The 19,711-nt window shown below is 49.0% G+C and overlaps 2 protein-coding genes across 4 annotated transcripts; both read left to right on the plus strand.

Annotated features, from left to right (window-relative positions):
* Nucleotides 1-620: 620 nt before the first annotated feature.
* Nucleotides 621-13,677, plus strand: LOC134559322 (uncharacterized). 2 transcript variants are annotated; one of them, XM_063413969.1, is made up of 20 exons: nt 621-755; nt 792-915; nt 1,321-1,444; nt 1,576-1,669; nt 2,560-2,710; nt 3,267-3,429; nt 4,050-4,175; nt 5,158-5,226; nt 6,062-6,184; nt 6,461-6,616; nt 7,198-7,251; nt 7,955-8,172; nt 9,133-9,209; nt 9,330-9,440; nt 10,141-10,227; nt 10,973-11,080; nt 11,278-11,399; nt 11,707-11,829; nt 12,557-12,599; nt 12,736-13,677. In XM_063413969.1, the coding sequence occupies exons 1-20, from the start codon at nt 621-623 to the stop codon at nt 12,811-12,813; spliced, it is 2,286 nt and encodes a 761-aa protein (XP_063270039.1). In that variant the 3' UTR covers nt 12,814-13,677. The 2 variants fall into 2 exon arrangements, with proteins under 2 accessions (XP_063270039.1, XP_063270038.1); XM_063413968.1 differs by having other exon boundaries at nt 621-915.
* Nucleotides 13,678-17,282: 3,605 nt separating this feature from the next.
* Nucleotides 17,283-19,700, plus strand: GNG13 (G protein subunit gamma 13). 2 transcript variants are annotated; one of them, XM_063414324.1, is made up of 3 exons: nt 17,283-17,601; nt 18,274-18,396; nt 19,226-19,700. In XM_063414324.1, exons 2-3 carry the CDS (start codon nt 18,299-18,301, stop codon nt 19,329-19,331), a joined length of 204 nt encoding a protein of 67 aa, XP_063270394.1. In that variant the 5' UTR covers nt 17,283-17,601; nt 18,274-18,298; the 3' UTR covers nt 19,332-19,700. The 2 variants fall into 2 exon arrangements, with proteins under 2 accessions (XP_063270394.1, XP_063270393.1); XM_063414323.1 differs by lacking the exon at nt 17,283-17,601 and having other exon boundaries at nt 17,609-18,396.
* Nucleotides 19,701-19,711: the final 11 nt, after the last annotated feature.

Below are 19,711 nucleotides of genomic sequence, written 5' to 3' on the forward strand. Positions count from 1 at the left end.
GAGTCAGGCTTTACTTTATTCTGGCCATGGAAAATATTCCATATGCAGATACCTTTTACTAGACATCTTGCAGATTTATACACGCAAAACCTAAAGCAATTCCTGTTCATTGGTCCCAAATTTAAAGTTGCATCATTTCTAACAGTCCAGTCCCACCACTTGCCATGGGCAGGGACACTTTCAACTACATCAGGATGCTCCAGGGCACATCCAGGCTGGCCTTGGACACTTCCAGGGATCTGGGAACAGCCACAGCTTCTCTGGGAGCCCATGCCAGGATCTCCCCACCCTCCCGGGAAAGGATTTGTCCCCAAATCCCCTCCAACCCTGCCCTGTCAGTGGGAACTCATTCCCCTTGCCCTCATTCCACAGCCAGTCCAACCAAACCCACCAGAAGAACAGCTCATCTCATATTTTAAATTTTTTCCTTCTTTTTTCCTCTCCTTGTTTTCAGGGTTCTCTGAGCTCTACATGGAAGCTCCAGAGGGTTTTGAGCTGCTGAGTGCACTGAGGATGAAACATCTCTAACTTTAGTGTAATTTACCCAACAGAGAAGAAGAATTCAGGTCTCAGAGGAATCTTTTTCTTCCCTTGTTGAGGAAAACACCTAAAAAGTGCCAATGGAAAGTCAGTGTTACCCTGATGGCTGCCAGGTCATTCCACTTTGGAAGTTTGTGACCATGTGGTCACCGCGAAACGATGTGGAGGAGGAGGAGAACGTAATCCTGATCAGTGATGAGGAGGAGGAGGAGCAGGTGCAATGCCCAGAGGATGAGGAGGAGGAGGGGGAGGTGCAATGCCCAGAGGATGATGATGGTGATGAGGAGGAGGAGGTGCAGTGCCCAGAGGATGATGATGACGACGATGACGGGGAGAGCACCCAAGGGAGCTCTGTCGTGTTTGTAGAGCCACAAGGTGAGAGGCTGTAACAGCAAGCTGTTCCCTTGCTGCTGCTGCTGGAAGAAAAAAACCTGAATTAATTCCGTGTTATGCTTAAAATCTGGCCCTGTGCTGCACAAATGAATAAAGCAGGAGGAAATCCTCAGTTTGTAGGGATATCTTTGATGGCACCACTTTAAAGGATGCTGCTGTGAGTTTTAGAATGCTTCAAATTGAGCTCACACTGAGCCATTTCAATGTCAGCTGGGTCCTTTTTGGTTTCATATCCTCTGGTTTGATAGTTCATGGAAGTTTTGTGTGCCATTCTCTGAGATCCCAAAAAATACACTTTAAAGTGTTCAAAAAGTAAATGTCAGTGATCTCTAAGGAGGCTGTAGCTGCCTTTACACTGATTCACACCTCCTGCTCTCTTTCCTGCAGAGAAATCCCCCCTGGAAGAGAAGAGATCAGAGGAGGTGGTGGATGAGGATTTGGTGGTTACCTACTGTAAGCAAGCCAACGTGATGCCTCACGCCAGACACGACTGCACCACGCACCCCTTCGAGTATGTGCAGGGTGGGCAACCCCCTCTGGGCTCCCACTGGCCACATTTAGCCTTGCAGCAGCTGGAAGCAGCAGCACAGCTGGGTGAGGATGGGATTTTCCTGAATAACCTCCTGGTTTTCACCCTTGCAGGAGAACAGAGAGTGATATTTGCTTCCCCCTTGGGAAAAACGCAGATATTTGTGACCAGTGCTACTGCTACATCTGTGACAAGGTGGCTGCCGAGGTAAGGGCAGGGCACAGCCTGCAGGAGGCAAAATTGTGGATCAGGGGAGAGCTTCAGCCAAGCCCTGCCTCAGGCTCGGGTTTTTGGCAGCAGCTCTGTGCCTAAATCATTTTGGCTCACAAGATCTTAAGGACAGCAGGTCAGGTCTAGTATTTTTAAAATGAGTTATTGTTTATTGAATAGACAGGAGGGAATGGAGAAAGGGCTTTTAACAGTTATTTATTACACAGGGTGAAACAAAGAAGTACAGCAGGGTACATAAAGCAGTGCACAATAACAAGGTACCTGTATCAAAGCTGGCAAAGAAATGGGATAGATTAGGAATCAGTAATTCTATCCTCCCAGGAAAGAGTTAAGGGCTCTAAGAGAATAATACAGGAGATTTGATTAACATAACTGCTAAAAGTGTGGTTCTGGTGGGGTTTATTTCTAGAACGGGCAGTTGTTGGAGTAAACATTTATTTATATTGTATGTCCTGTTTGCTTTGGGCACACAGTGCATTTCATAAAATGAGATTACTAAATCAGACATTTTTAATGAATTAGAGAAATGTCAGCTTTTTAGACTGTCCTCACTGGAGTCAGGAGCGGAGGGAATTGCGTGGGGGTGGTTTATCTGCCTGGACCTTGGGTGAATTCCACAAGACTCTGAGCTGTCAGCAAAGCTGTGGTGAACATGCAAAGGCAGGGCTCTGTTCCTAGATTGCAGTGGGGAGGTGCCAGCCCTGAGGGTCTCTTTGAAGGGCTCAGGAGTGACAGGTAATCAATAAGGGGCATTTTTGTATTGGTTGCCATATCAAAAATGTAGGTGCAAGAAGGATGAAAGGAGTTGTAACCCCTCAAAAATCCAACAACCTCTCCCTTTTTTGTTTTTCTCTTTTCTGACACAGTGCCAGCTCTGGACAGTCCCTTCCCTGTGCCACTGCAATGCCCACAACAAAAGCAACTTCTGGAAGACACAGAGGAGCTTTGCCCTGGCTGGAGTCTTGGCCTCCTTCAACCTGGAGCTGCTGGAGCTGGACACGGAGCTGCGGCACGGGGGTGGGTGCTCTGCTCCAGGGACCTGCCCAGCCCTGCCCTGCCCTGAGGAACAGCTTTGCTGCTCCACACCAATCCTTGGGGAGTTCTTAAGGAGCAAATCGCTGTGCCTGCTTTTTTTTTTTCCATGCTTGGACCAGGGATGGGTTTGCAAATGCAGATTCCTGCTTTTCTCCATCTGGGCGAATCCCAGAGTGGTTTGGGGTGGAGTGGAGCTGGAAGATCATCTCATTCCAGCCCCTTCCCATGGGCAGGGACACCTCCCACTCTCCCAGGGTGCTCCAAGCCTGGCCTTGGACCCTTCCAGGGTAGCCACAGCTTCTCTGGGCACCCTGTGCCAGGGCACACCCTCCTAGGGAAATATTCCTTCCCAATATCCCATCTAAATTTCCCCTGTCAACCACAAAGCTTTTCTGATGGATGCAAACAATTTCCTAAATCATTTCATATGAGGAACTTTTTTCCCCCCTAAATAATTTCACATGGGAAACTTTCTCTTTTGATTTAGAAAAAAACCTCTTTGTGCTCTTTTTTTTGTTTGTTTTGTCTTGTCTCTTAGGCGATCTCTTAGAAAAATTCATCAAGGATCTTGCTGTGGCCTATAACAAATACCTGGGAGGAGAAAGGGTGTGTCCCCCCGGCCACGAATGCTGCTGTGAACAAAAGTTGCCCCCTGGGCAGTGCAATGCCTGCAGCTCACAGCACATGGAGGTGGTGTACAAGTAAGTGACAACAGAGTCGGGTTTGTCAGGGCAGCTTTGACTTGTTTAGTGAGTTATAATCAGAATTGTGGCACCTGAGACAGCAAAAATAAACTTGAGAGCACTTATTTGGTCAGCAAGATAAATTGCACTTGGGTGTAGTTTGAAACCCCTCTTCAGTGTGTCAGTAAATCTCCTGTGCTGTGCAGGACACCTGATGCTCTCTGGTTATTATAACCTGGGGAAGTGAACACTGGGCTTTGGGGAGGCTTTAGGTGGGATATTGGGGAAGGAATCCTCCCCTGGGAGGGTGGAGAGCCCTGGCCCAGATTCCCAGAGAAGCTGTGGCTGCCCCAGCATCCCTGGGAGTGTCCTAGGTCAGGTTGGACAGGGTTTGGAGCAGCCTGGGATGGTGGAAGGTGTTGGGGTTGGAATTTAAGATTCCCTCCAACCCAAACCATGCTGGGATTCTGTGGTTTTTACTATTTCTTTCTTGGAATGAATTTCACTGGTAAAACAAACCTTCAGAATACCCCAGGGCTCTCGATTGCTCTCAAGCTGTGGGATGGCCACAGTTAGCACTTGTTTAGGAGGTCCCCGATTGCAGACCCTTGTTCTTACAGGCCGCTTGATTTTCTCAGGTATTCTGATATTTTCGAGCTGGTAACAAGATTTTTAAATCAGGCAGAGCAGGAAAGCCCCAAAGCTGCTGCTGTCATGCTGCTGGGAGCAGCGAAACAGATTGCCCTGCACAAAGACCCGGCTCTGTAAGTACCTGTAAGAGAGGGGGGATCTTCCTCCTTTCCTCCAGGGGAGTTACTGAGGGAATCCTGGGGGTTTCTTTATTAGGGGTAAGGAAATTAAAGATCCCAGCCCAGCAGCACAGCAAGAGGGAGATGAGCACACTGAGGGAGGAGTGGGGTTTGGGGGAAAAGAAGAGCTTGGGCGTGAGAGGGGAAAGTTAAGCAGGAGTGAGGGTTTGAGATGACTTAAAAAATCCCTGCCAAGGGAAAGGCACGTTTAATATGAAACAACAAAGTTGGCTGGAAGATTTGCTCCAGTGCTTACAGGAGAGCTTAGACACAACAAAGGAGAACAAGCAACAACAAACCCGAATGAAATCCAGGCATTCAGGAAAGGAAACGAACCGAGAACCACCGAGGGGAGCGTGGGACAAAGGAACAGCAAAGATAAAAAAGAACTCGGCCTTAAAAGCTCAACAGCCCTCCCACTTAACAGTACTTTAAATTGTGCCTCAAGCTCAACAATTCAACAAGAAACAGCACTTAGATCTAACTTAAGCTTATCTTAAAACTTAATCTGAACATTTTAAGGGAAATAACGATTAACAACTTTTAACCTAACTTAGAACTTCTCAGTTACACTTAGCAACTCAGCAAAACACTTTTCAACAGCACAAAGAGCTTTGTTTTGTGAAACTGAGCATTTTGGGGTTTAAATTGGTAAAAGAGAAGGAAATGCTGTCTGGGCTGGTTTGGAACAGCAGCTCCCCTGCAGCTCCTGCAGAGGAGTGAGCCAGGTAAGGAGTGAGCAGGCTGCATTCCTTACCTGGGAACTCTGCACTGTGTTTTGCACTTCAACACTTGTTTCAGTCTTAGCAGGAATTTTTATCAGCTTGTCAGCTTCCAAGATTTTTCCTTAAAAAGTGTTTTCCTCAACAGCTGAGTGCAGAGAAGGGGAAAAGGCAGGAAAGGGAGCCAGGCATTAATTAGTGCTGGTTTTTTCCAGGCTTAGGAGCTGTCAGAACCTTGGCCACACTGCTTCCCTGAGGATTGCTGTCCCATTTCTGTTCCAAAGGTGAGATTGGTGTCCTTGCTGCCTTTAAAACGCCTCCCAGGTGACAAATCTCTGTTCAGAGGCACGTGGGAGGCCAGAGCAGGCTGTGGTTGTTGCAGCGAGGAGTAAACAGTGGCAGGAGAGGTCACAGCAGCAGCCTGGCAGGATTCCTCTGGGATGGGGCACAGAAAAGCTCCCCAGGGGCTGGGGAATGAGGACACCCAGCTCCCCTGGCTTCATTCATTCCCATTTTAGCTCCATCCTTCACCTTTCCCCCCAAATTCACCTGCCACAGAAGGCTGATGAGTGAAGAATTAAATTCTTTCCAACCCAGTTCTATATTTTCACCTGCTCTGGAACTAATGACAGGTACAACCTAAATCCTTCAGCAGTTTTCATTTTAAATTGCTATTCTTGATGTGTGGGTTTTGGGGTTTTTTTGTTTGCTACTTGGAGCAAAAAAGGGAAGAGTTTGTCTTTACCTCCCTGCCAAAACTTTAAAGAGTGAACTCTTCTTTTTTATCTCCACTTATCAATTAATACACAAATGGTTCCAGTGGCAGGAAGGTGCAGGAGCTCAGGTCCAGCTCAGTTTGAAGTGTTTGCTGTACACATTCCTTGGAGATCTTTGTTTTAAAGCTTAAACCTCACAGAACCTTGATTTTAAAAATAACAGCGTAGTAATAATTTCATCATTCACTACAAAACTTATAGCAGAAATTCAAATACAGATCCAAACAAAAAAAAAAAAAATCAAACTTGTGTAGTTTCCCATATGATTGAAAAAGACAACTTGTTAGGAACTCACCTCATTATAAAATCCCCTTTTTGAATTGTTTTTCTTTGCAAATCACAGGATCACAACCCGACTCCAGAGGATGCTGGTGTTGTGTGACTTCCCAAAATTTCTGTATGGGAAGTTTATTGAGTTTTTTCAGTCCATCCCCCTGCCCTGTCACTGCTATTCCTTCTCAAACAGGTGAGTTCATTTGGATCCAGCTGCCTGTGGAATGTTCTTCCCCTGATAATAAAAGTGGGAACATTTTAGGGGAATATTTCAGTATTTGCTGCTTTCCCTGTTTGTTGTTTGAAGCCATGACTGAACTGTTCTCCCTAAAGTTTTATTTCCTTTTCCCCAGAACTGAGCTCTAAACCCCAAAATGCTTCATTAATCAAACTTCACAATCTTTAAAGGAGATAATTAATGATACACAGCAGAACACAGTTAAAAATCTCTGTATTTTTATCTTTCCAGCTTGAATGTTTTGCCCTGGAGCCACGTGCTGCTGACCACGGTTTTAAAAGGCCAGAACATCACTGGGCAGAGGAGACAGAAAGGAAGGAAAATGCTCCTGTGGGAAGCATTCCCTGTTGTGGAGGCTCGAGTGGAGAAACTGCTGGAGAAAAAGAAGTGAGATTGGTTTGGCTTTTTCATTTGGGGGACTCAGTTCTTACATTTTGGCTGCTCCAAACCTCTGTGCTTTGGTATAATCAGGAAACACAAAACAAAGATTTTTTTTTTTTTAGATTTTTTTTCTTCTTAACCATGCCAGGAGCTTTTTGAAGTTTCTCAAAGCCCTTTGAATGCCTCAGGACCAAAAAAAGATTCCTGGAAAGGCTCATTTCTGTGTCTCCATAAACCCTACAGGTTTTGCGTGTTGATTTTTCAAGCAATTGCTCTTCTTCAAAGGCTGACAAGTGGAAGGCAGCCAGAAAAGTCTGTTCTGGGTCTTTTACTCCAGAAAATCCAATATACAAAGAATCCAGTCCACTTAAAGAGTTCAGCTGCAAGGCAACCTCTGCCTTTATTTTGCCAGAGTTGAGATAATCTGGGAATGACCTCTAGGAATTTATTTCCAGCTGTATTTCTGTCCTGCTGTGCAATGTCTCTTGTGTGGGAAGCTCTCCTGGTTTGCTTCTTCCAGTGTAGGGAAGATTTGTCCTGTTCTGCACTTCCTTCCCTTCCTTCTCACCCTCTGGTTTTCTCCCCAGGTATAAGGAAGTTGTTCGGTACCTGAGAGCTGTGAAATGCAATGAAAACCGAAGGTAATGGGCTTTTTCCTCCCTGCTTTCCCCTCTTTTTCCTCCCTTTTCCCCCCTTTTCTGCCCTTCTTTTTCCCCCTTTTCTGCCCTTCTTTTTCCCCCTTTTCTTCCCTTCTTTTTCCCCCTTTTCTTCCCTTCTTTTTCCCCCTTTTCTTCCCTTCTTTTTCCCCCTTTTCTTCCCTTCTTTTTCCCCCTTTTCTTCCCTTCTTTTTCCCCCTTTTCTTCCCTTCTTTTTCCCCCTTTTCTTCCCTTCTTTTTCCCCCTTTTCTTCCCTTCTTTTTCCCCCTTTTCTTCCCTTCTTTTTCCCCCTTTTCTTCCCTTCTTTTTCCCCCTTTTCTTCCCTTCTTTTTCCCCCTTTTCTTCCCTTCTTTTTTCCCTTCTTTTTTCCCCTTTTTTCACCCTCTCTTTCCTCCCCTTTTCCCCCTTCTCTTTTCCTCCCCTTTCCCCTCTCATTCCTCCCCTCTGAAGCAGCCCAGCACAACCACACCTGCCCACAGCCCCTCCAAATCCTCATCCTAACAAACCCCAAACCCCATTCCTCCCCACAGCCCCTCCAAATCCTCATCCTCACAAACCCCAATCCCCAATCCCCATTCCTCCCCACAGCCCCTCCAAATCCTCATCCTCACAAACCCCAATCCCCATTCCTCCCCACAGCCCCTCCAAATCCTCACCCTCACAATCCCCAATCCCATTCCCTCTGCAGGCTGCGGGACCTGCGGGACCTGATCCCGTTCTACCTGTGCAAGATCGGCCATTTCCTGGACGCGGCGCAGGCGCTGCTGCTGCCCGTGAACAGCCTGGCCTGCTGCTCCGCCTGCAGGGTCACGCCCTGCCAGTTCAACATCTACCTCAAGATCTTCAGGACAGGCTGCGTCCCCTCGGGGAATGACATGCTGGAGACAGGGCCCTGGGTTTCAGCTGGCAAGTGGCATTTCTTTCTTCCCTCCTTCCTTCCACTGAAAACTTCATCCCAGCTCTTCATTTGCATTCATGAGCGACATCCTGAGCCCAGCTGGGAGCTGGGTGAGGGTGGGGAGGCCCCTGGATCCCTGGAAGTGTCCCAGGCTGGGTTGGACAGGGCTTGGAGCAACCTGGGATAGTGGAAGGTGGTGTGTAGTTTCCCATATGATTAAAAAAGACAACTTGTTAGTAACTCACCTGATTATAAAATTGGGTTGGAACTGGATGGGCTTTGAGGTTCTTTCCACACCAAACCATGGAAAGAGCAGGGAGGAAGGATGACTTTGTGCTGGACCACGGATTTATTCATTTCACTTTGCTCAGAACACTCATTTTGTGAGCTCTGAGCTCTGAAAGCAGAGTAAGAGAAAGTATTCAAAGAAAATCCCAAGCCCTTCCTTCCCTCCCAGCATTGCCACTGCCAGTGGGGGACTTGGCTTTGTGTCTCAGCCATGACCTTGAGGAGAAAACCTCCTGATGGGAAATGTTTCATCATCAGAATCATTAGCTCAGCCTCTGGTAATTGTCATCATCTCTCCTGGGCTTTGCTGCTTCTCAGGGTGTCCCCTGCCATGAGATTTATTGGGGAGTTGCTCCCTGCTGGCAGAATTCTTGGCAGTGTGAGATCCCTCAGTGTGGTGTGATGTCCACACCAAACACTCCTTTGGGATCGCCTGCCTCAGTCTGGGTTGTGTGCAGCTCTTTGCAGCTCCCCAGAGCTGTGTTTTGTGCTGGTGTTTGTCCATTCCACCACCAAACCTGTGTGAGACAGCTGTAAACGCTTGTTGGCTCTGTGGAAGCAGGTCTGTGACTAAGTGGATATCCTGCTTGTGTTCCTGCTGTGCAGTTACCTGTGGGATTCTTTTCATTTCCATCCCTGTGTAGGTCTGGGTGTGATTCTTTTTATTTCCATCCCTGCAGGCTCTCCCCTGAGGAACAATGTGCTAATTAAGCAGGCACTCAAACTGCTCTACAGCAGCGAGGCACTCTACAGGAACGTGAGTGAGGCCAAAGTTCCCTCTTCTCTCCTGCTCCCAGTCCTTGAGATTCTTCTCTGAATAATTTACCCCTCTGAACAGATTTCACTTTGTAACACAAACGTTGTGTTGTTTTTTTAGGTCAAATGTTGGAGTTCCTTCATCATGGTCCTGGGGAGCAGCGATTTGCCGGAAAAGAGAGGAGAGCTGCTCCCCTTATCCCTGGAGGAGCCCCCCCTGGGCTTCCAAGAGGTACCAAACAGGGCTGGGAGGATCTCCTGGCCTGGGTTTGGACAAGGTTCCATTGGATGTGGGACTGGGCTCCCTCTCCCAAGTGCCAGGGTTAACTTGCAGTGCCTCGTGCTGTGCTCCTGTGCCAGGGGTGACCCTGCAGGCTGTGGGGATTCAGGAATGCTCAGGGCAGCTGGAAATGGGCTCATCCTGCTCCCAGCTCAGTGCTGGGACTGGATCTGGGTCTGTTTGTGGTGAGATGGATCAGATCAGAAAGGGCTGGACAAGGGAATGGCTTCCAGTGCCAGAGGGCAGGGCTGGATGGGAGATTGGGCAGGAATTCCTGGCTGGGAGGGTGGGCAGGCCCTGGCACAGGTACCCAGAGCAGCTGTGGCTGCCCCTGGACCCCTGGAAGTGTCCCAGGCCAGGCTGGACAGGGCTTGGAGCACCCTGGGACAGTGGGAGGTGTCCCTGCCCGTGGCAGGGCTTGGCATGAGGTGATTTTTCCATCTCAGCCCTACAAAAAATGAAGAGTTTGTGATAGAATTTGGTTGCTGCTGTAGAACCTCAACTGTCTGTGAGTGTGATGTGGAACAGGCACCATCCTCTGCAGAAGTGCTGACAAAATCACTGAAAAGCTCATTAAAATCCCACTTCTGGCAAGGTTTGGGGTTTGTCTGGGGAGGATCTGCCATCCTTGTCCCTCACTGTCCCCTTGCAGAATGTGCTGGCCACCAGTGGCAACTTTCTGGAGGATCTCAAGTCTGGAGTTAATGTCTCTTTACCATCTGCTGTTTTCACTGGTCAGGTGAGTGATGACAACAAAGGGATTTCTCCCCAGCAGTGAAAAATGTGGATTATTAAGAAAAGCTTTTAAGGGGGACCTGGAAGATTTTTTGGAGGTGATCAGTTTAAGATCAGCACAGTCTAACTCTGGAGCAGACATGAAAATAGAGAACTGAGGGTCTCTTCTGCTCTGCACCTCTTCAGTCCAAGAGAAATCTTTATCCCTGTCCAAATTTATGGATTTATAAAGGAGGAGGGCTGGGAGTAACTGTGTCTGAACTTCTCCAAGGGTTTGACTCAAACAGGACCCTGGGGCTTCTCACTGCCTGTCTCAAAACTCAGAATGGCCCAGAAGTTCTGAATTTCTTTTAAATTAAGGGTTTCAAGTATGTGGAACTTGTTTGAAGGTAGCAGGAAAAACATTCCACATTCAATGCAGTCATCTAAGGAGCTGCCTTATTCTTTTTTACTTTTTTGGAGGAAATTCTAGTTTTTTCTCCAAAAAAGTGGCTTCTGAGCTGGATTTTTCCCCTTTAATTCCCTATTTCTGCTGCTGTGTGAGATTCACGTTTCTGTGAGCACTTTGATAAATAAAATCCCTGCTCCATTCCCCTGGTTTTAACTCTTGATAAGGTTCTTGTGGGTTTGTTGTGTGACCTCCAGGCTCTGTGGCTGAACTGGAATAACTCAGTGCTGGTTTGAGTGGATGAATGAAGGGAAAGGGGCTGCTCAATCCATGTCTTTCCTTGTTGCTGTCTCTTGTGCAGCTGCACCACGAGGCTTCTCTCGTCCTGGCAGTGCAAGCAGTGCAGCAGATGCTTTGTTGTGACCTTCCCCACTTGAACTCCTTCTTAGAGATAGTCCTGGCTTTTGGGGTGAGTCCTACAAACTGATCCCTGTTCTAAGAGATGAAAACAAAGAATGTTTCAAATCCCTGTGGTGATGAAACCGCCATGCTCGAGGTTTTAGCCACGTTTAACTTGACTTTGATCTTTATTCTTTTTATTATTATTTTTATTTTAAGGAATGGTTGGCACTGAGGTTACATCACAGATCATATTTTGTCTCTTAGAAAAACTTCTGGGCTCTGAGGCTGTTGCTGGACCAGCTCTTGTGTGAGGAGCACATCCTGTGTGGCACTGCCAACCTGCTCCTGAGGGATCTGAGGCGGGACAAGGCCACGGTGCTGAGCGTGTGAGTGCCCTGCAGGGCAGCAGAGGGAGATCCTGAGCTCCTGGGGACAGCCTGGGCTGGCTCAGGGGGGCAGAGCTGGGGAATGCACGGCTGGGGCTGTGGGAGCTCCTTCATCGTGGTTTTGGGGAGCAGAGATTTGCTGGAAAGAGGGGGCAGCTGCTTCCCTTATCCCTGGAGAGCCCCCTGGGCTTCCAGCAGGGCTGGGAGGATCTCCTGGTGTGGGTTGGGACAAGATTCCATTTGGGAATGGGCTCCTTCTCCCCAGGGTTAGCTGGCAGTGCCTCATCCTTCTGCTCTTGCTGTCCAGGTGGCAGAACCTTGGCCCCCAGTACGTGGGGGAGTTCCTGTGCCTCTTCCTGACCTGCAGGCACAAGGGGATGCAGTCAGTGGGGCTCTTCAGCCTCAGCACGATCATCGAGAGCCTGCACGTGTGAGTGAGGGGACAGCCCTGCGACTGTCCCCTTGTGGGACTGGGGACAGCCCTGGGACTGTCCCCTTGGGATTGGGGACTGCCCTGGAACTGTCCCCCTGTGGGACTGGGAACTGCCCTGGGACTGTCCCCTTGTGGGACTGGGGACTGCCCTGGGACTGTCCCCTTGGGACTGGGGACAGCCCTGGGACTGGGGACTGCCCTGGGACTGTCCCCTTGGGACTGGGGACAGCCCTGGGACTGTCCCCTTGTGGGACTGGGGACAGCCCTGGGACTGTCCCCTTGTGGGACTGGGGACAGCCCTGGGACTGTCCCCTTGGGATTGGAGACAGCCCTGGGACTGTCCCCTTGTGAGTGATGGGGACAGCCCTGGGACTGTCCCCTTGTGGGACTGGGGACAGCCCTGGGACTGTCCCCTTGTGGGACTGGGGACTGCCCTGGGACTGTCCCCTTGTGGGACTGGGGACTGCCCTGGGACTGTCCCCCTGTGGGACTGGGGACTGCCCCAGGGCCCTCAAACCCTGGGATTGTCCCACTGGGAGCTTCCCCAGAGCCACCTTGCAAATCCCAGCATTCACCCCCAGTCCTTTTCCTGCAAATCAGAAATCACCGTGGCTAGGAGCTGGGAATTGTTGAATTTCTGTGGGTTTTGAATCATGCAAAGCCCAGAATGGCTGCAGCCGTGGCCAGCTGGGAGGGAGTGAGTGGGAATTTCTCTGTGTTTCAGATGTCCCTGGGCAAAGCAGCTCTGCTCCTTTTTCCAGGAGTCCGTGAGTATCCCAATATTTGTAGGATTTAACAGCAAAGCAGATCAATGATACCTCTTATCAATTAAATATTCAAATGTATCATTCCATATTAAAAAAAAATCTTGAAGGTAATCAATTGTGTTTTGTTTCTTCCCAGGGGTTGAGGCAGCTCCCCTTTGGCACCACAGTTTACCACGAAGTTTCCAAGTTTGTCAGTGCTTTTGAGAAGCTCTAATTTGGACCAAATCCTCGGGAATATTTTCCAGTTGGTTTTTCATCCGAGCAAGCTCTTCCTGAAGAGTTCCTTGGGTTTGCTTTGGTTGTTACCTCCAGGAACAGTCAGCCAAGGACTGACTTTCCTGGCTCTGAGGGGGAACAGAGCCACGTTTTGGGAGTTTCTTGCATTCCACATATTAAGGAGTTGTTGGAAGAGGCAGCAGCAGGTTGGAATTGTTTCCAGAAGCTGATAAAATCAGGGAAACATGGATGGAGCTGGAAGCAGCAAAGAATTTTCCTCCTGTTGGGTCACAAACCTTGCAAGAGGCGACTGCTGAGAGGGAAAAGCTCAAACCAGGAAAAAGGGGAGTTGAAAACTCCCTCTGCAGCAGTTGGTGTTCAAGTGCTGTTTGCACAGCTCTGATTTTAGGTTTCATTCTAAACCAAGAGAAAAATGAGCTTTATTTTCTTCAAACGACCCCAGTGTGGGGCAGTGAGGAGCTGAATTTATTTGGAAATAATCCAGATTTCAGGCTGGCCTTTTATTTTCTGTTGAAAATAACGTTTAGATTGCTGCTGGTGCTTCTGTGCATTTCCCAAATCTTAATTCTGGGGAGAATTTGGAGTTCACTCCAACCTGGGGAGGTGAAAACTCTTTGGAGCCTGGTCTGGGCTCTGCCCCACTGGGATCCTCTCTGCACTCCTGGGCAGGCAGGAAAATAAACCTTAATATGTGACCAACCTGACCAATGTGTGCACAGTTCCAGGGGCTGCGGGGTTCTGCAGCTCTGGTATCCTACAAAAAATATCCTATGAAATTGCCATCCTACCTGGATGGAAATGTGACACCTTGTTAATTAAAACTGTCCAAGTTTCATTATTACATTGACATTTTGAGTGGTTTTTTTGGTCGTTTACTTGGGGTGGGATTTTTGGGTTTTGGTTTGGTTTTGGTTTGGGGGTTTTGTATTTTTTTTAATTTTTTTTTTTTTTGGTGGGGAGGTTTTGGTCTCGTTTTTTGGAGGATTGGGGTTTTTTGGTTCTGTTTTTTTAGAGGGGTTTTTTGTTTGGCTTTCAGGGTTTTTTTGCCTGTGGGATTTTCTGCTTTGGGCTTATTTTGAGGGGATTGGGGTTTTTTGGGGGGAGTTGAGTTTTTCAGGAAGCTGAAGGATTTTGTGTGGTTGGGGTTTTTTAGGACGTTGAGAGGGTTTTGGGGGGGGGTAGGGTTTTTTAGGAACTTGAGAGATTTTTTTTTTGTGGGTTTGGGGTTTTTTTGGGTATTTTTGGTGGGTTTTTTTTTTGTTTGTGCTTTTTGGTTTTTGGGGTTTTTTTTTGGTTTTTGGGGGGTTTTTTGTTTTGTTTTTTGGTGGGGTTTTTTTGTTCATTTTTTTGTTGTTTTGTTTTTTGGTGGGTTTTTTTTGTTCATTTTTTTGTTGTTTTGTTTTTTGGGGTTTTTTTGGGGGGAGGGGTTTTGGGTGTTGTGGGTTTTTTTGTTTGTTTTTTTTGTTGTTGGTTTTTTGTTGGGTTTTTTTTGGGGGGGGGTGGTTTTATGGAGTTGAGATTTTTTTTTAGGTATCAGGTTTTTGATTTGGGTTTTTTTTTTGAGATACGAATTTTTATTTTGGTGTTGGACTGGGCCAGGCTGAGTCTCCTCCAGATCCCCCAATCCCAGGAGTGGGAACAGATTTAGGGCCGGTGCTTTGTCACCCCCTTCCAGCCTGGATTTCTTCCCCTTGGCACAGAAAATCTGGGAAGTGCTTTTTTCCTGTAAGCAAACACTTCTCCATTATTGATCCCTGCTGAATTTTAATGCCCGAGAGCAGCCCTATGGATCCCGTAGATAACGATTTAATCTTTTATGGATGAGGAAAACCTTTTCTGGAGCTCTGCGCTTCCCTTTGGGCCTGGAGCCGTCCTGAAGGAGGGCTGAGCTCTGCTCCAGGTAGAATGGAGAGGAACAGAGCTCATTAAAAATGGAAAAGTGTCCTCTGGAGCAGGAAATGGAGCCCTGGAGCTGCCTCATCCCAATGCTGGAGCAGACACAGCTCTGCTGCTTCAGCAGCCAGGCTGCCAGGCAGGGAGGAGCAGAAGCAAGGAAGTGACAGCACCAAAAGTGAGTTTTCCCCCTGACCCTGGAGAGTTTTCTCTCCTGACCCTGGAGAGTTTTCCCCCTGAACCTGGAGAGTTTTTCCCCCCTGACCATGGTGAATTTTCCCCCTGAACCTTGAGATTTTTTCCCCCCTGACCCTGTAGAGTTTCCCCCCTGAACCTGGAGAGTTTTTCCCCCTGACCCTGGAGAGTTTTTCCCCCTGACTATGGTGAGTTTTCTCTCCTGACCCTGGAGAGTTTTTCCCCCTGACCATGGTGAGTTTTCTCTCCTGAACCTGGAGTTTTTCCCCCCTGACCATGGAGAGTTTTTCCCCCTGACCCTGGAGAGTTTTTCCCCCTGACCATGGAGAGTTTCCCCCCTGACCCTGGAGAATTTTCTCTCCTGACCATGGAGAGTTTTCCCCCCTGAACCTGGAGAGTTTTCCCCCCTGAACCTGGAGAGTTTTCCCCCCTGAACCTGGAGAGTTTTCCCCCCTGACCCTGGAGAGTTTTTCCCCCTGATCATGGAGAGTTTTCTCTCCTGAACATGGAATTTTCTCTCCTGAACATGGAGAGTGAGTTTCCCCTTGAACATCACGAATTTAAAGGATTTTCCTAAACTCTGGAGTGGGAATGTCCCCAGCTCCAGGGGAGGGCTGTCCCTGCCTTACCTGGGGACAGCAGTGTCACCTCTGCCAGCTCTGGGCACACCTTGCAGCACCAAGGGGGTCCCAAGGACCCTCCTCATCCACTAATTGCTCACATTTCTAATTAATTGCTCGCATTTCTATTTTTCTATTTTTACATTTGTATAGAATTTATACTTTTTAATATATTTATTTTATATATATTATATGTGTATATATTTATATTTTAAATATACACATAAATGTAAATATGCACATATGTGTGTGCATACATACATATTTCTATACACTTTATATTATCCATAATTTATAAAAGATAATAAATCTCCTCTGGAAATTGTATCCTATCTACATAAACATGTATGGGTAATATGATTTTATTTTCCACTTCAATCTGACTAAAATATAGATTTAATTTTTTATATAATTGGGTATGTATATACATATATATATATATATATATACACACACACTCTCTTCTCTTTGTATATTTATATTAGATATTATTTTTATTATATATAATATCGTGGTCCTGGATGGTGTTTAAGGTTCCTACCAACCCAAACCATTCCATGATTCTCTTTTACATATATATATATATAAATATATATATAAATGTATATATTCTATTATACCATGTTATATGGTATATAACATGGTATATACATGTATATACATATACATTATATATATATATAATATATATATATTATTTGTTCTTTATTTTTTCATTTATTTATAATATTTATTCTATCATATTTATAGATATAGGATCTTATCTGTAATCTTAATTATATGTTACAATTCGATTTTTATTATTATTCTTTTATATTTCTATTTCACCTTCATCTCCTGCCTCCCGTGGGGAATTCTCTCCCTCTGGAATGTGGGGATGGTTTCAGCCCCGGTTGTTTGGGTGGGACCAGCCCAGCCCAGGAGTGACACAAACTCCAGTATCAAATCCAGATTTATGATTTATATTTATGGAAATATTTGATATTTATTGCCGCGGGGGAAGGAGGAGTCTGGGCTGGGATTTGGGTGGGGTTTGCTTTATGCAAACCTTGCTTGGGGTTTTCTTTAAGCACCAACTTTTACCCCAAATTTATTTTTAATGATTTAACGAAGGCGGGGGGGTCACACCTCTGTTTTTCCATTTATTATTTTGCCTTTAATCAGCTCCCAACCCTTCGGGGGCTTTTGTCCTTCCCTCCAAATCCCAAATCCCAAATCCCCGATTCCCTGGCGCTGCCCTTTCCCCTGGCAGATGTTCCCTTCTGCCTTTATCCTTCCCCCATTTCCCGATTTAATTCCCAACCCCTCCAACCCCTCCGGCACCCGGGGAAGGGGGAGAGCCACAGGATCCAGGGGGGGCAGAGAGGGGGAAAAACAGGGCAGGGGTGAGGGCAGGGAGAGGGGAAGGGATGCGGGAAAGGGATCCAGGAAAGGGATCCAGGAAAGGGATGCAGGAAAGTGATTCGGGGAAGGGATTTGGGCAGGGATGCAGGCAGGGATGCGGGCAGGGATGCGGGCAGGGATGCGGGCAGGGATGCAGGCAGGGATGCAGGCAGGGATGCAGGCAGGGATGCAGGGATGCGGGCAGGGATGCAGGGATGCAGGGATGCGGGCAGGGATGCAGGGATGCGGGCAGGGATGCAGGGATGTGGGCAGGGATGCAGGGATGCAGGCAGGGATGCAGGGATGCGGGCAGGGATGCAGGGATGCGGGCAGGGATGCAGGGATGCAGGCAGGGATTCAGGGATGCGGGCAGGGATTCAGAGCCTCCCTGGGGCTGTCCCTCCCCTCCTCCCCGGACCCCCAAACTGGGATTGCCGGATAATCCCAATTCCAGGACGTGCCTCCATCCCGGGCGCTCCAGAGGAGCCAAATCCCCCGGGAGCGGCGGGGGGAGGACGCTCCCGTGATCCAGCTGCCCCAGCCGTGCATTAATAGATTATCCCGAGCTTTTGGGATCTCCAGAAGCCAGGGAAGCGCTCACGGGAGGAGCACGGACCAGCTCAGGGCTGCAGGCGCGGCCCCGTTTCTCTCTGCTGTCGGAATTCCCAATCCAGGTGGGAGCAGGAGCGCCGGGAACGCCGCGGGATGGACGGGACGGGGCGGGGAAGGGCTGAGCCCGCTCGGCTGCAGCTCCGGGGGTGCCAGAGCTGGCACGGAGCCGTGCCCGGGGGAGGATTTCACCCTCCCGGCACCTCCAGCCCGTCCCTGCCCGCTCTCCCGGAGCTGGGGCACGGCCAGGGCGGTGTCACCTTGTGCCACCCGGGTTCGGGGTGGCACAGGAGCCCAGGGGCTGCCTGAGCCCCCTCAGCTGCTGTGCCTCAGTTTCCCCAGCCCTGCTGGGGGACAGTGGGGTGGGGGGTACAGAGGGGTTTGCTTTGCCCCCCAAATCCCTCCTGGTGCCTTCGGAGCTGTGGCCAGGCAGGAGAAGGACAAAGAGCCCCTTCCCAAGGAGCCTCCGGCTGCCCTGTGCTGCTCCGCACCCAAATTTAGTCAAATCCGCCTCAGTTCTGTGTTTTGCATGAGAGGGGCACGGGGCAGCCTCTGCCTCACCCAAAACAACTCCAAAACCTCCCGGAGCCCTTTGGCTGCTCCGCCAGGCTTGGAAACCTCCCCCGGAGCCTGGGACACGCTGTGCCCGTCCTGGGGGAGCCTGAGGGGTGCAGCTGAGGGGTCAGGGCAGGACAAGGCACCAAAATCACCAAAATCCCCCAAATCCCCGTTCCCAGCCCAACGGAGCCCTCGGAGAGCGCCATGGATGAGTGGGATCTCCCACAATGGAAAAAAGAGGTGGAAAGCCTCAAGTACCAGCTGGCCTACAAGAGGGAGATGTCCTCCAAGACCATACCTGAGTGAGTGGGGGCTCCTTTCCCCCTTTCCCCATTTTTCCCCCCCTTTCTCCTACTTTTTTTCCCTTTCTCCTTTTTTCCCCCTTTCTCCTTTTTTTCCCTTCTGTTTTTCCCTTTCTCTTTTGTCTTTCTCCTTTTTTTCCCCTTTCCTCCTTTTTTCCCCACCCTTTTCCCTTCTTTCACCTTTCCTCTTCTTTCCCCCCTTTTTTCCCCTTCCCCCCCTTTTTTCCCCTTCCCCCCCTTTTTTCCCCTTTCCCCCCCTTTTTTCCCCTTTTTTCCCCTTTTTTCCCCTTCCCCCCCTTTTTTCCCCTTTCCCCCCTTTTTTCCCTTTTCCCCCCCTTTTCCCCCCTTTCCCTTTTTCCCCCCTCTTTCTTCCCCTTTCTCCCCTTTTTTCTCCTTTCCCTTTTTTTCCCCCCTTTCCCCTCTCCCTCCCTGTGCCCCAAGAGCAGAACCCATCCCCCCCTATCCCCCCTCAGCTCCCGGGGGCTCCCAGATGAGATTTTCCCTTTCTCCGAACCCCAAAACCCCTCCAGGTGTCCCTGGGCCCTTCCCAAGCTCTGGTGGTTCTGGGATGTGGTGGCACCATGGGACCCCTGACCCCGGGGTGTCCCCTGGGAGCCCCCCAGGATGCAGATCCCCTTTTCCAGAGCTTTCTAGAACTTAAAATACTTTAAATTGTGGATGGCTCCGTTCCCTCCCTGCTTTGTCACAGAGCTGGGGACACCCCCAGCCCCCCCCAGTGGGTCAGGGGCCATCCCAGGACCCCCACCCGGGCAGGATTGACCCCAATCCCCCCCCGGGGCTGTGCCCACCCTCCCTCCCCTCCCTGCAGGTTCGTGAAGTGGATCGAGGACGGAATTCCCGAGGATCCCTTCCTGAACCCGGAGCTGATGAAGAACAACCCCTGGGTGGAGAAAGGCAAATGCATCCTGCTCTGAGGGCCCCCTGCACCATGGGGCTCTCCTGAGCTCAGCTCCAACACCAGAACCTCAACAAAACCCTGCCCTCACCTCGTTCCTTCTCTGGTAGTTGTAGAAGGGGTTTTAGAAAGGGGGGGGACACGGGGAACTCCCCCAGGATGGGCAGCCTGGGGGCAGGAGCAGCAAAAGCTTCTCCAGGGGTTTGCTGCGGCTCCATCTCACACTTCTGCCACCCAAAAAAGGGCAGATTTGGCAACTTGTAAAGAAGCATTTTATAAAAAACCCCGTTTTCCGTGATTTTAGATACTTTTGTACACCCTAGGATAGCATTTCCCACCAAACCAGGCACAACGTGGCACCTCGAGGTTTATCACTGAAATAAACAGAGCAATACTTCC

The sequence above is a fragment of the Prinia subflava genome, chromosome 17 (genome assembly GCF_021018805.1).
Source record: "Prinia subflava isolate CZ2003 ecotype Zambia chromosome 17, Cam_Psub_1.2, whole genome shotgun sequence".
In the NCBI taxonomy this organism is placed as follows: domain Eukaryota; kingdom Metazoa; phylum Chordata; class Aves; order Passeriformes; family Cisticolidae; genus Prinia; species Prinia subflava.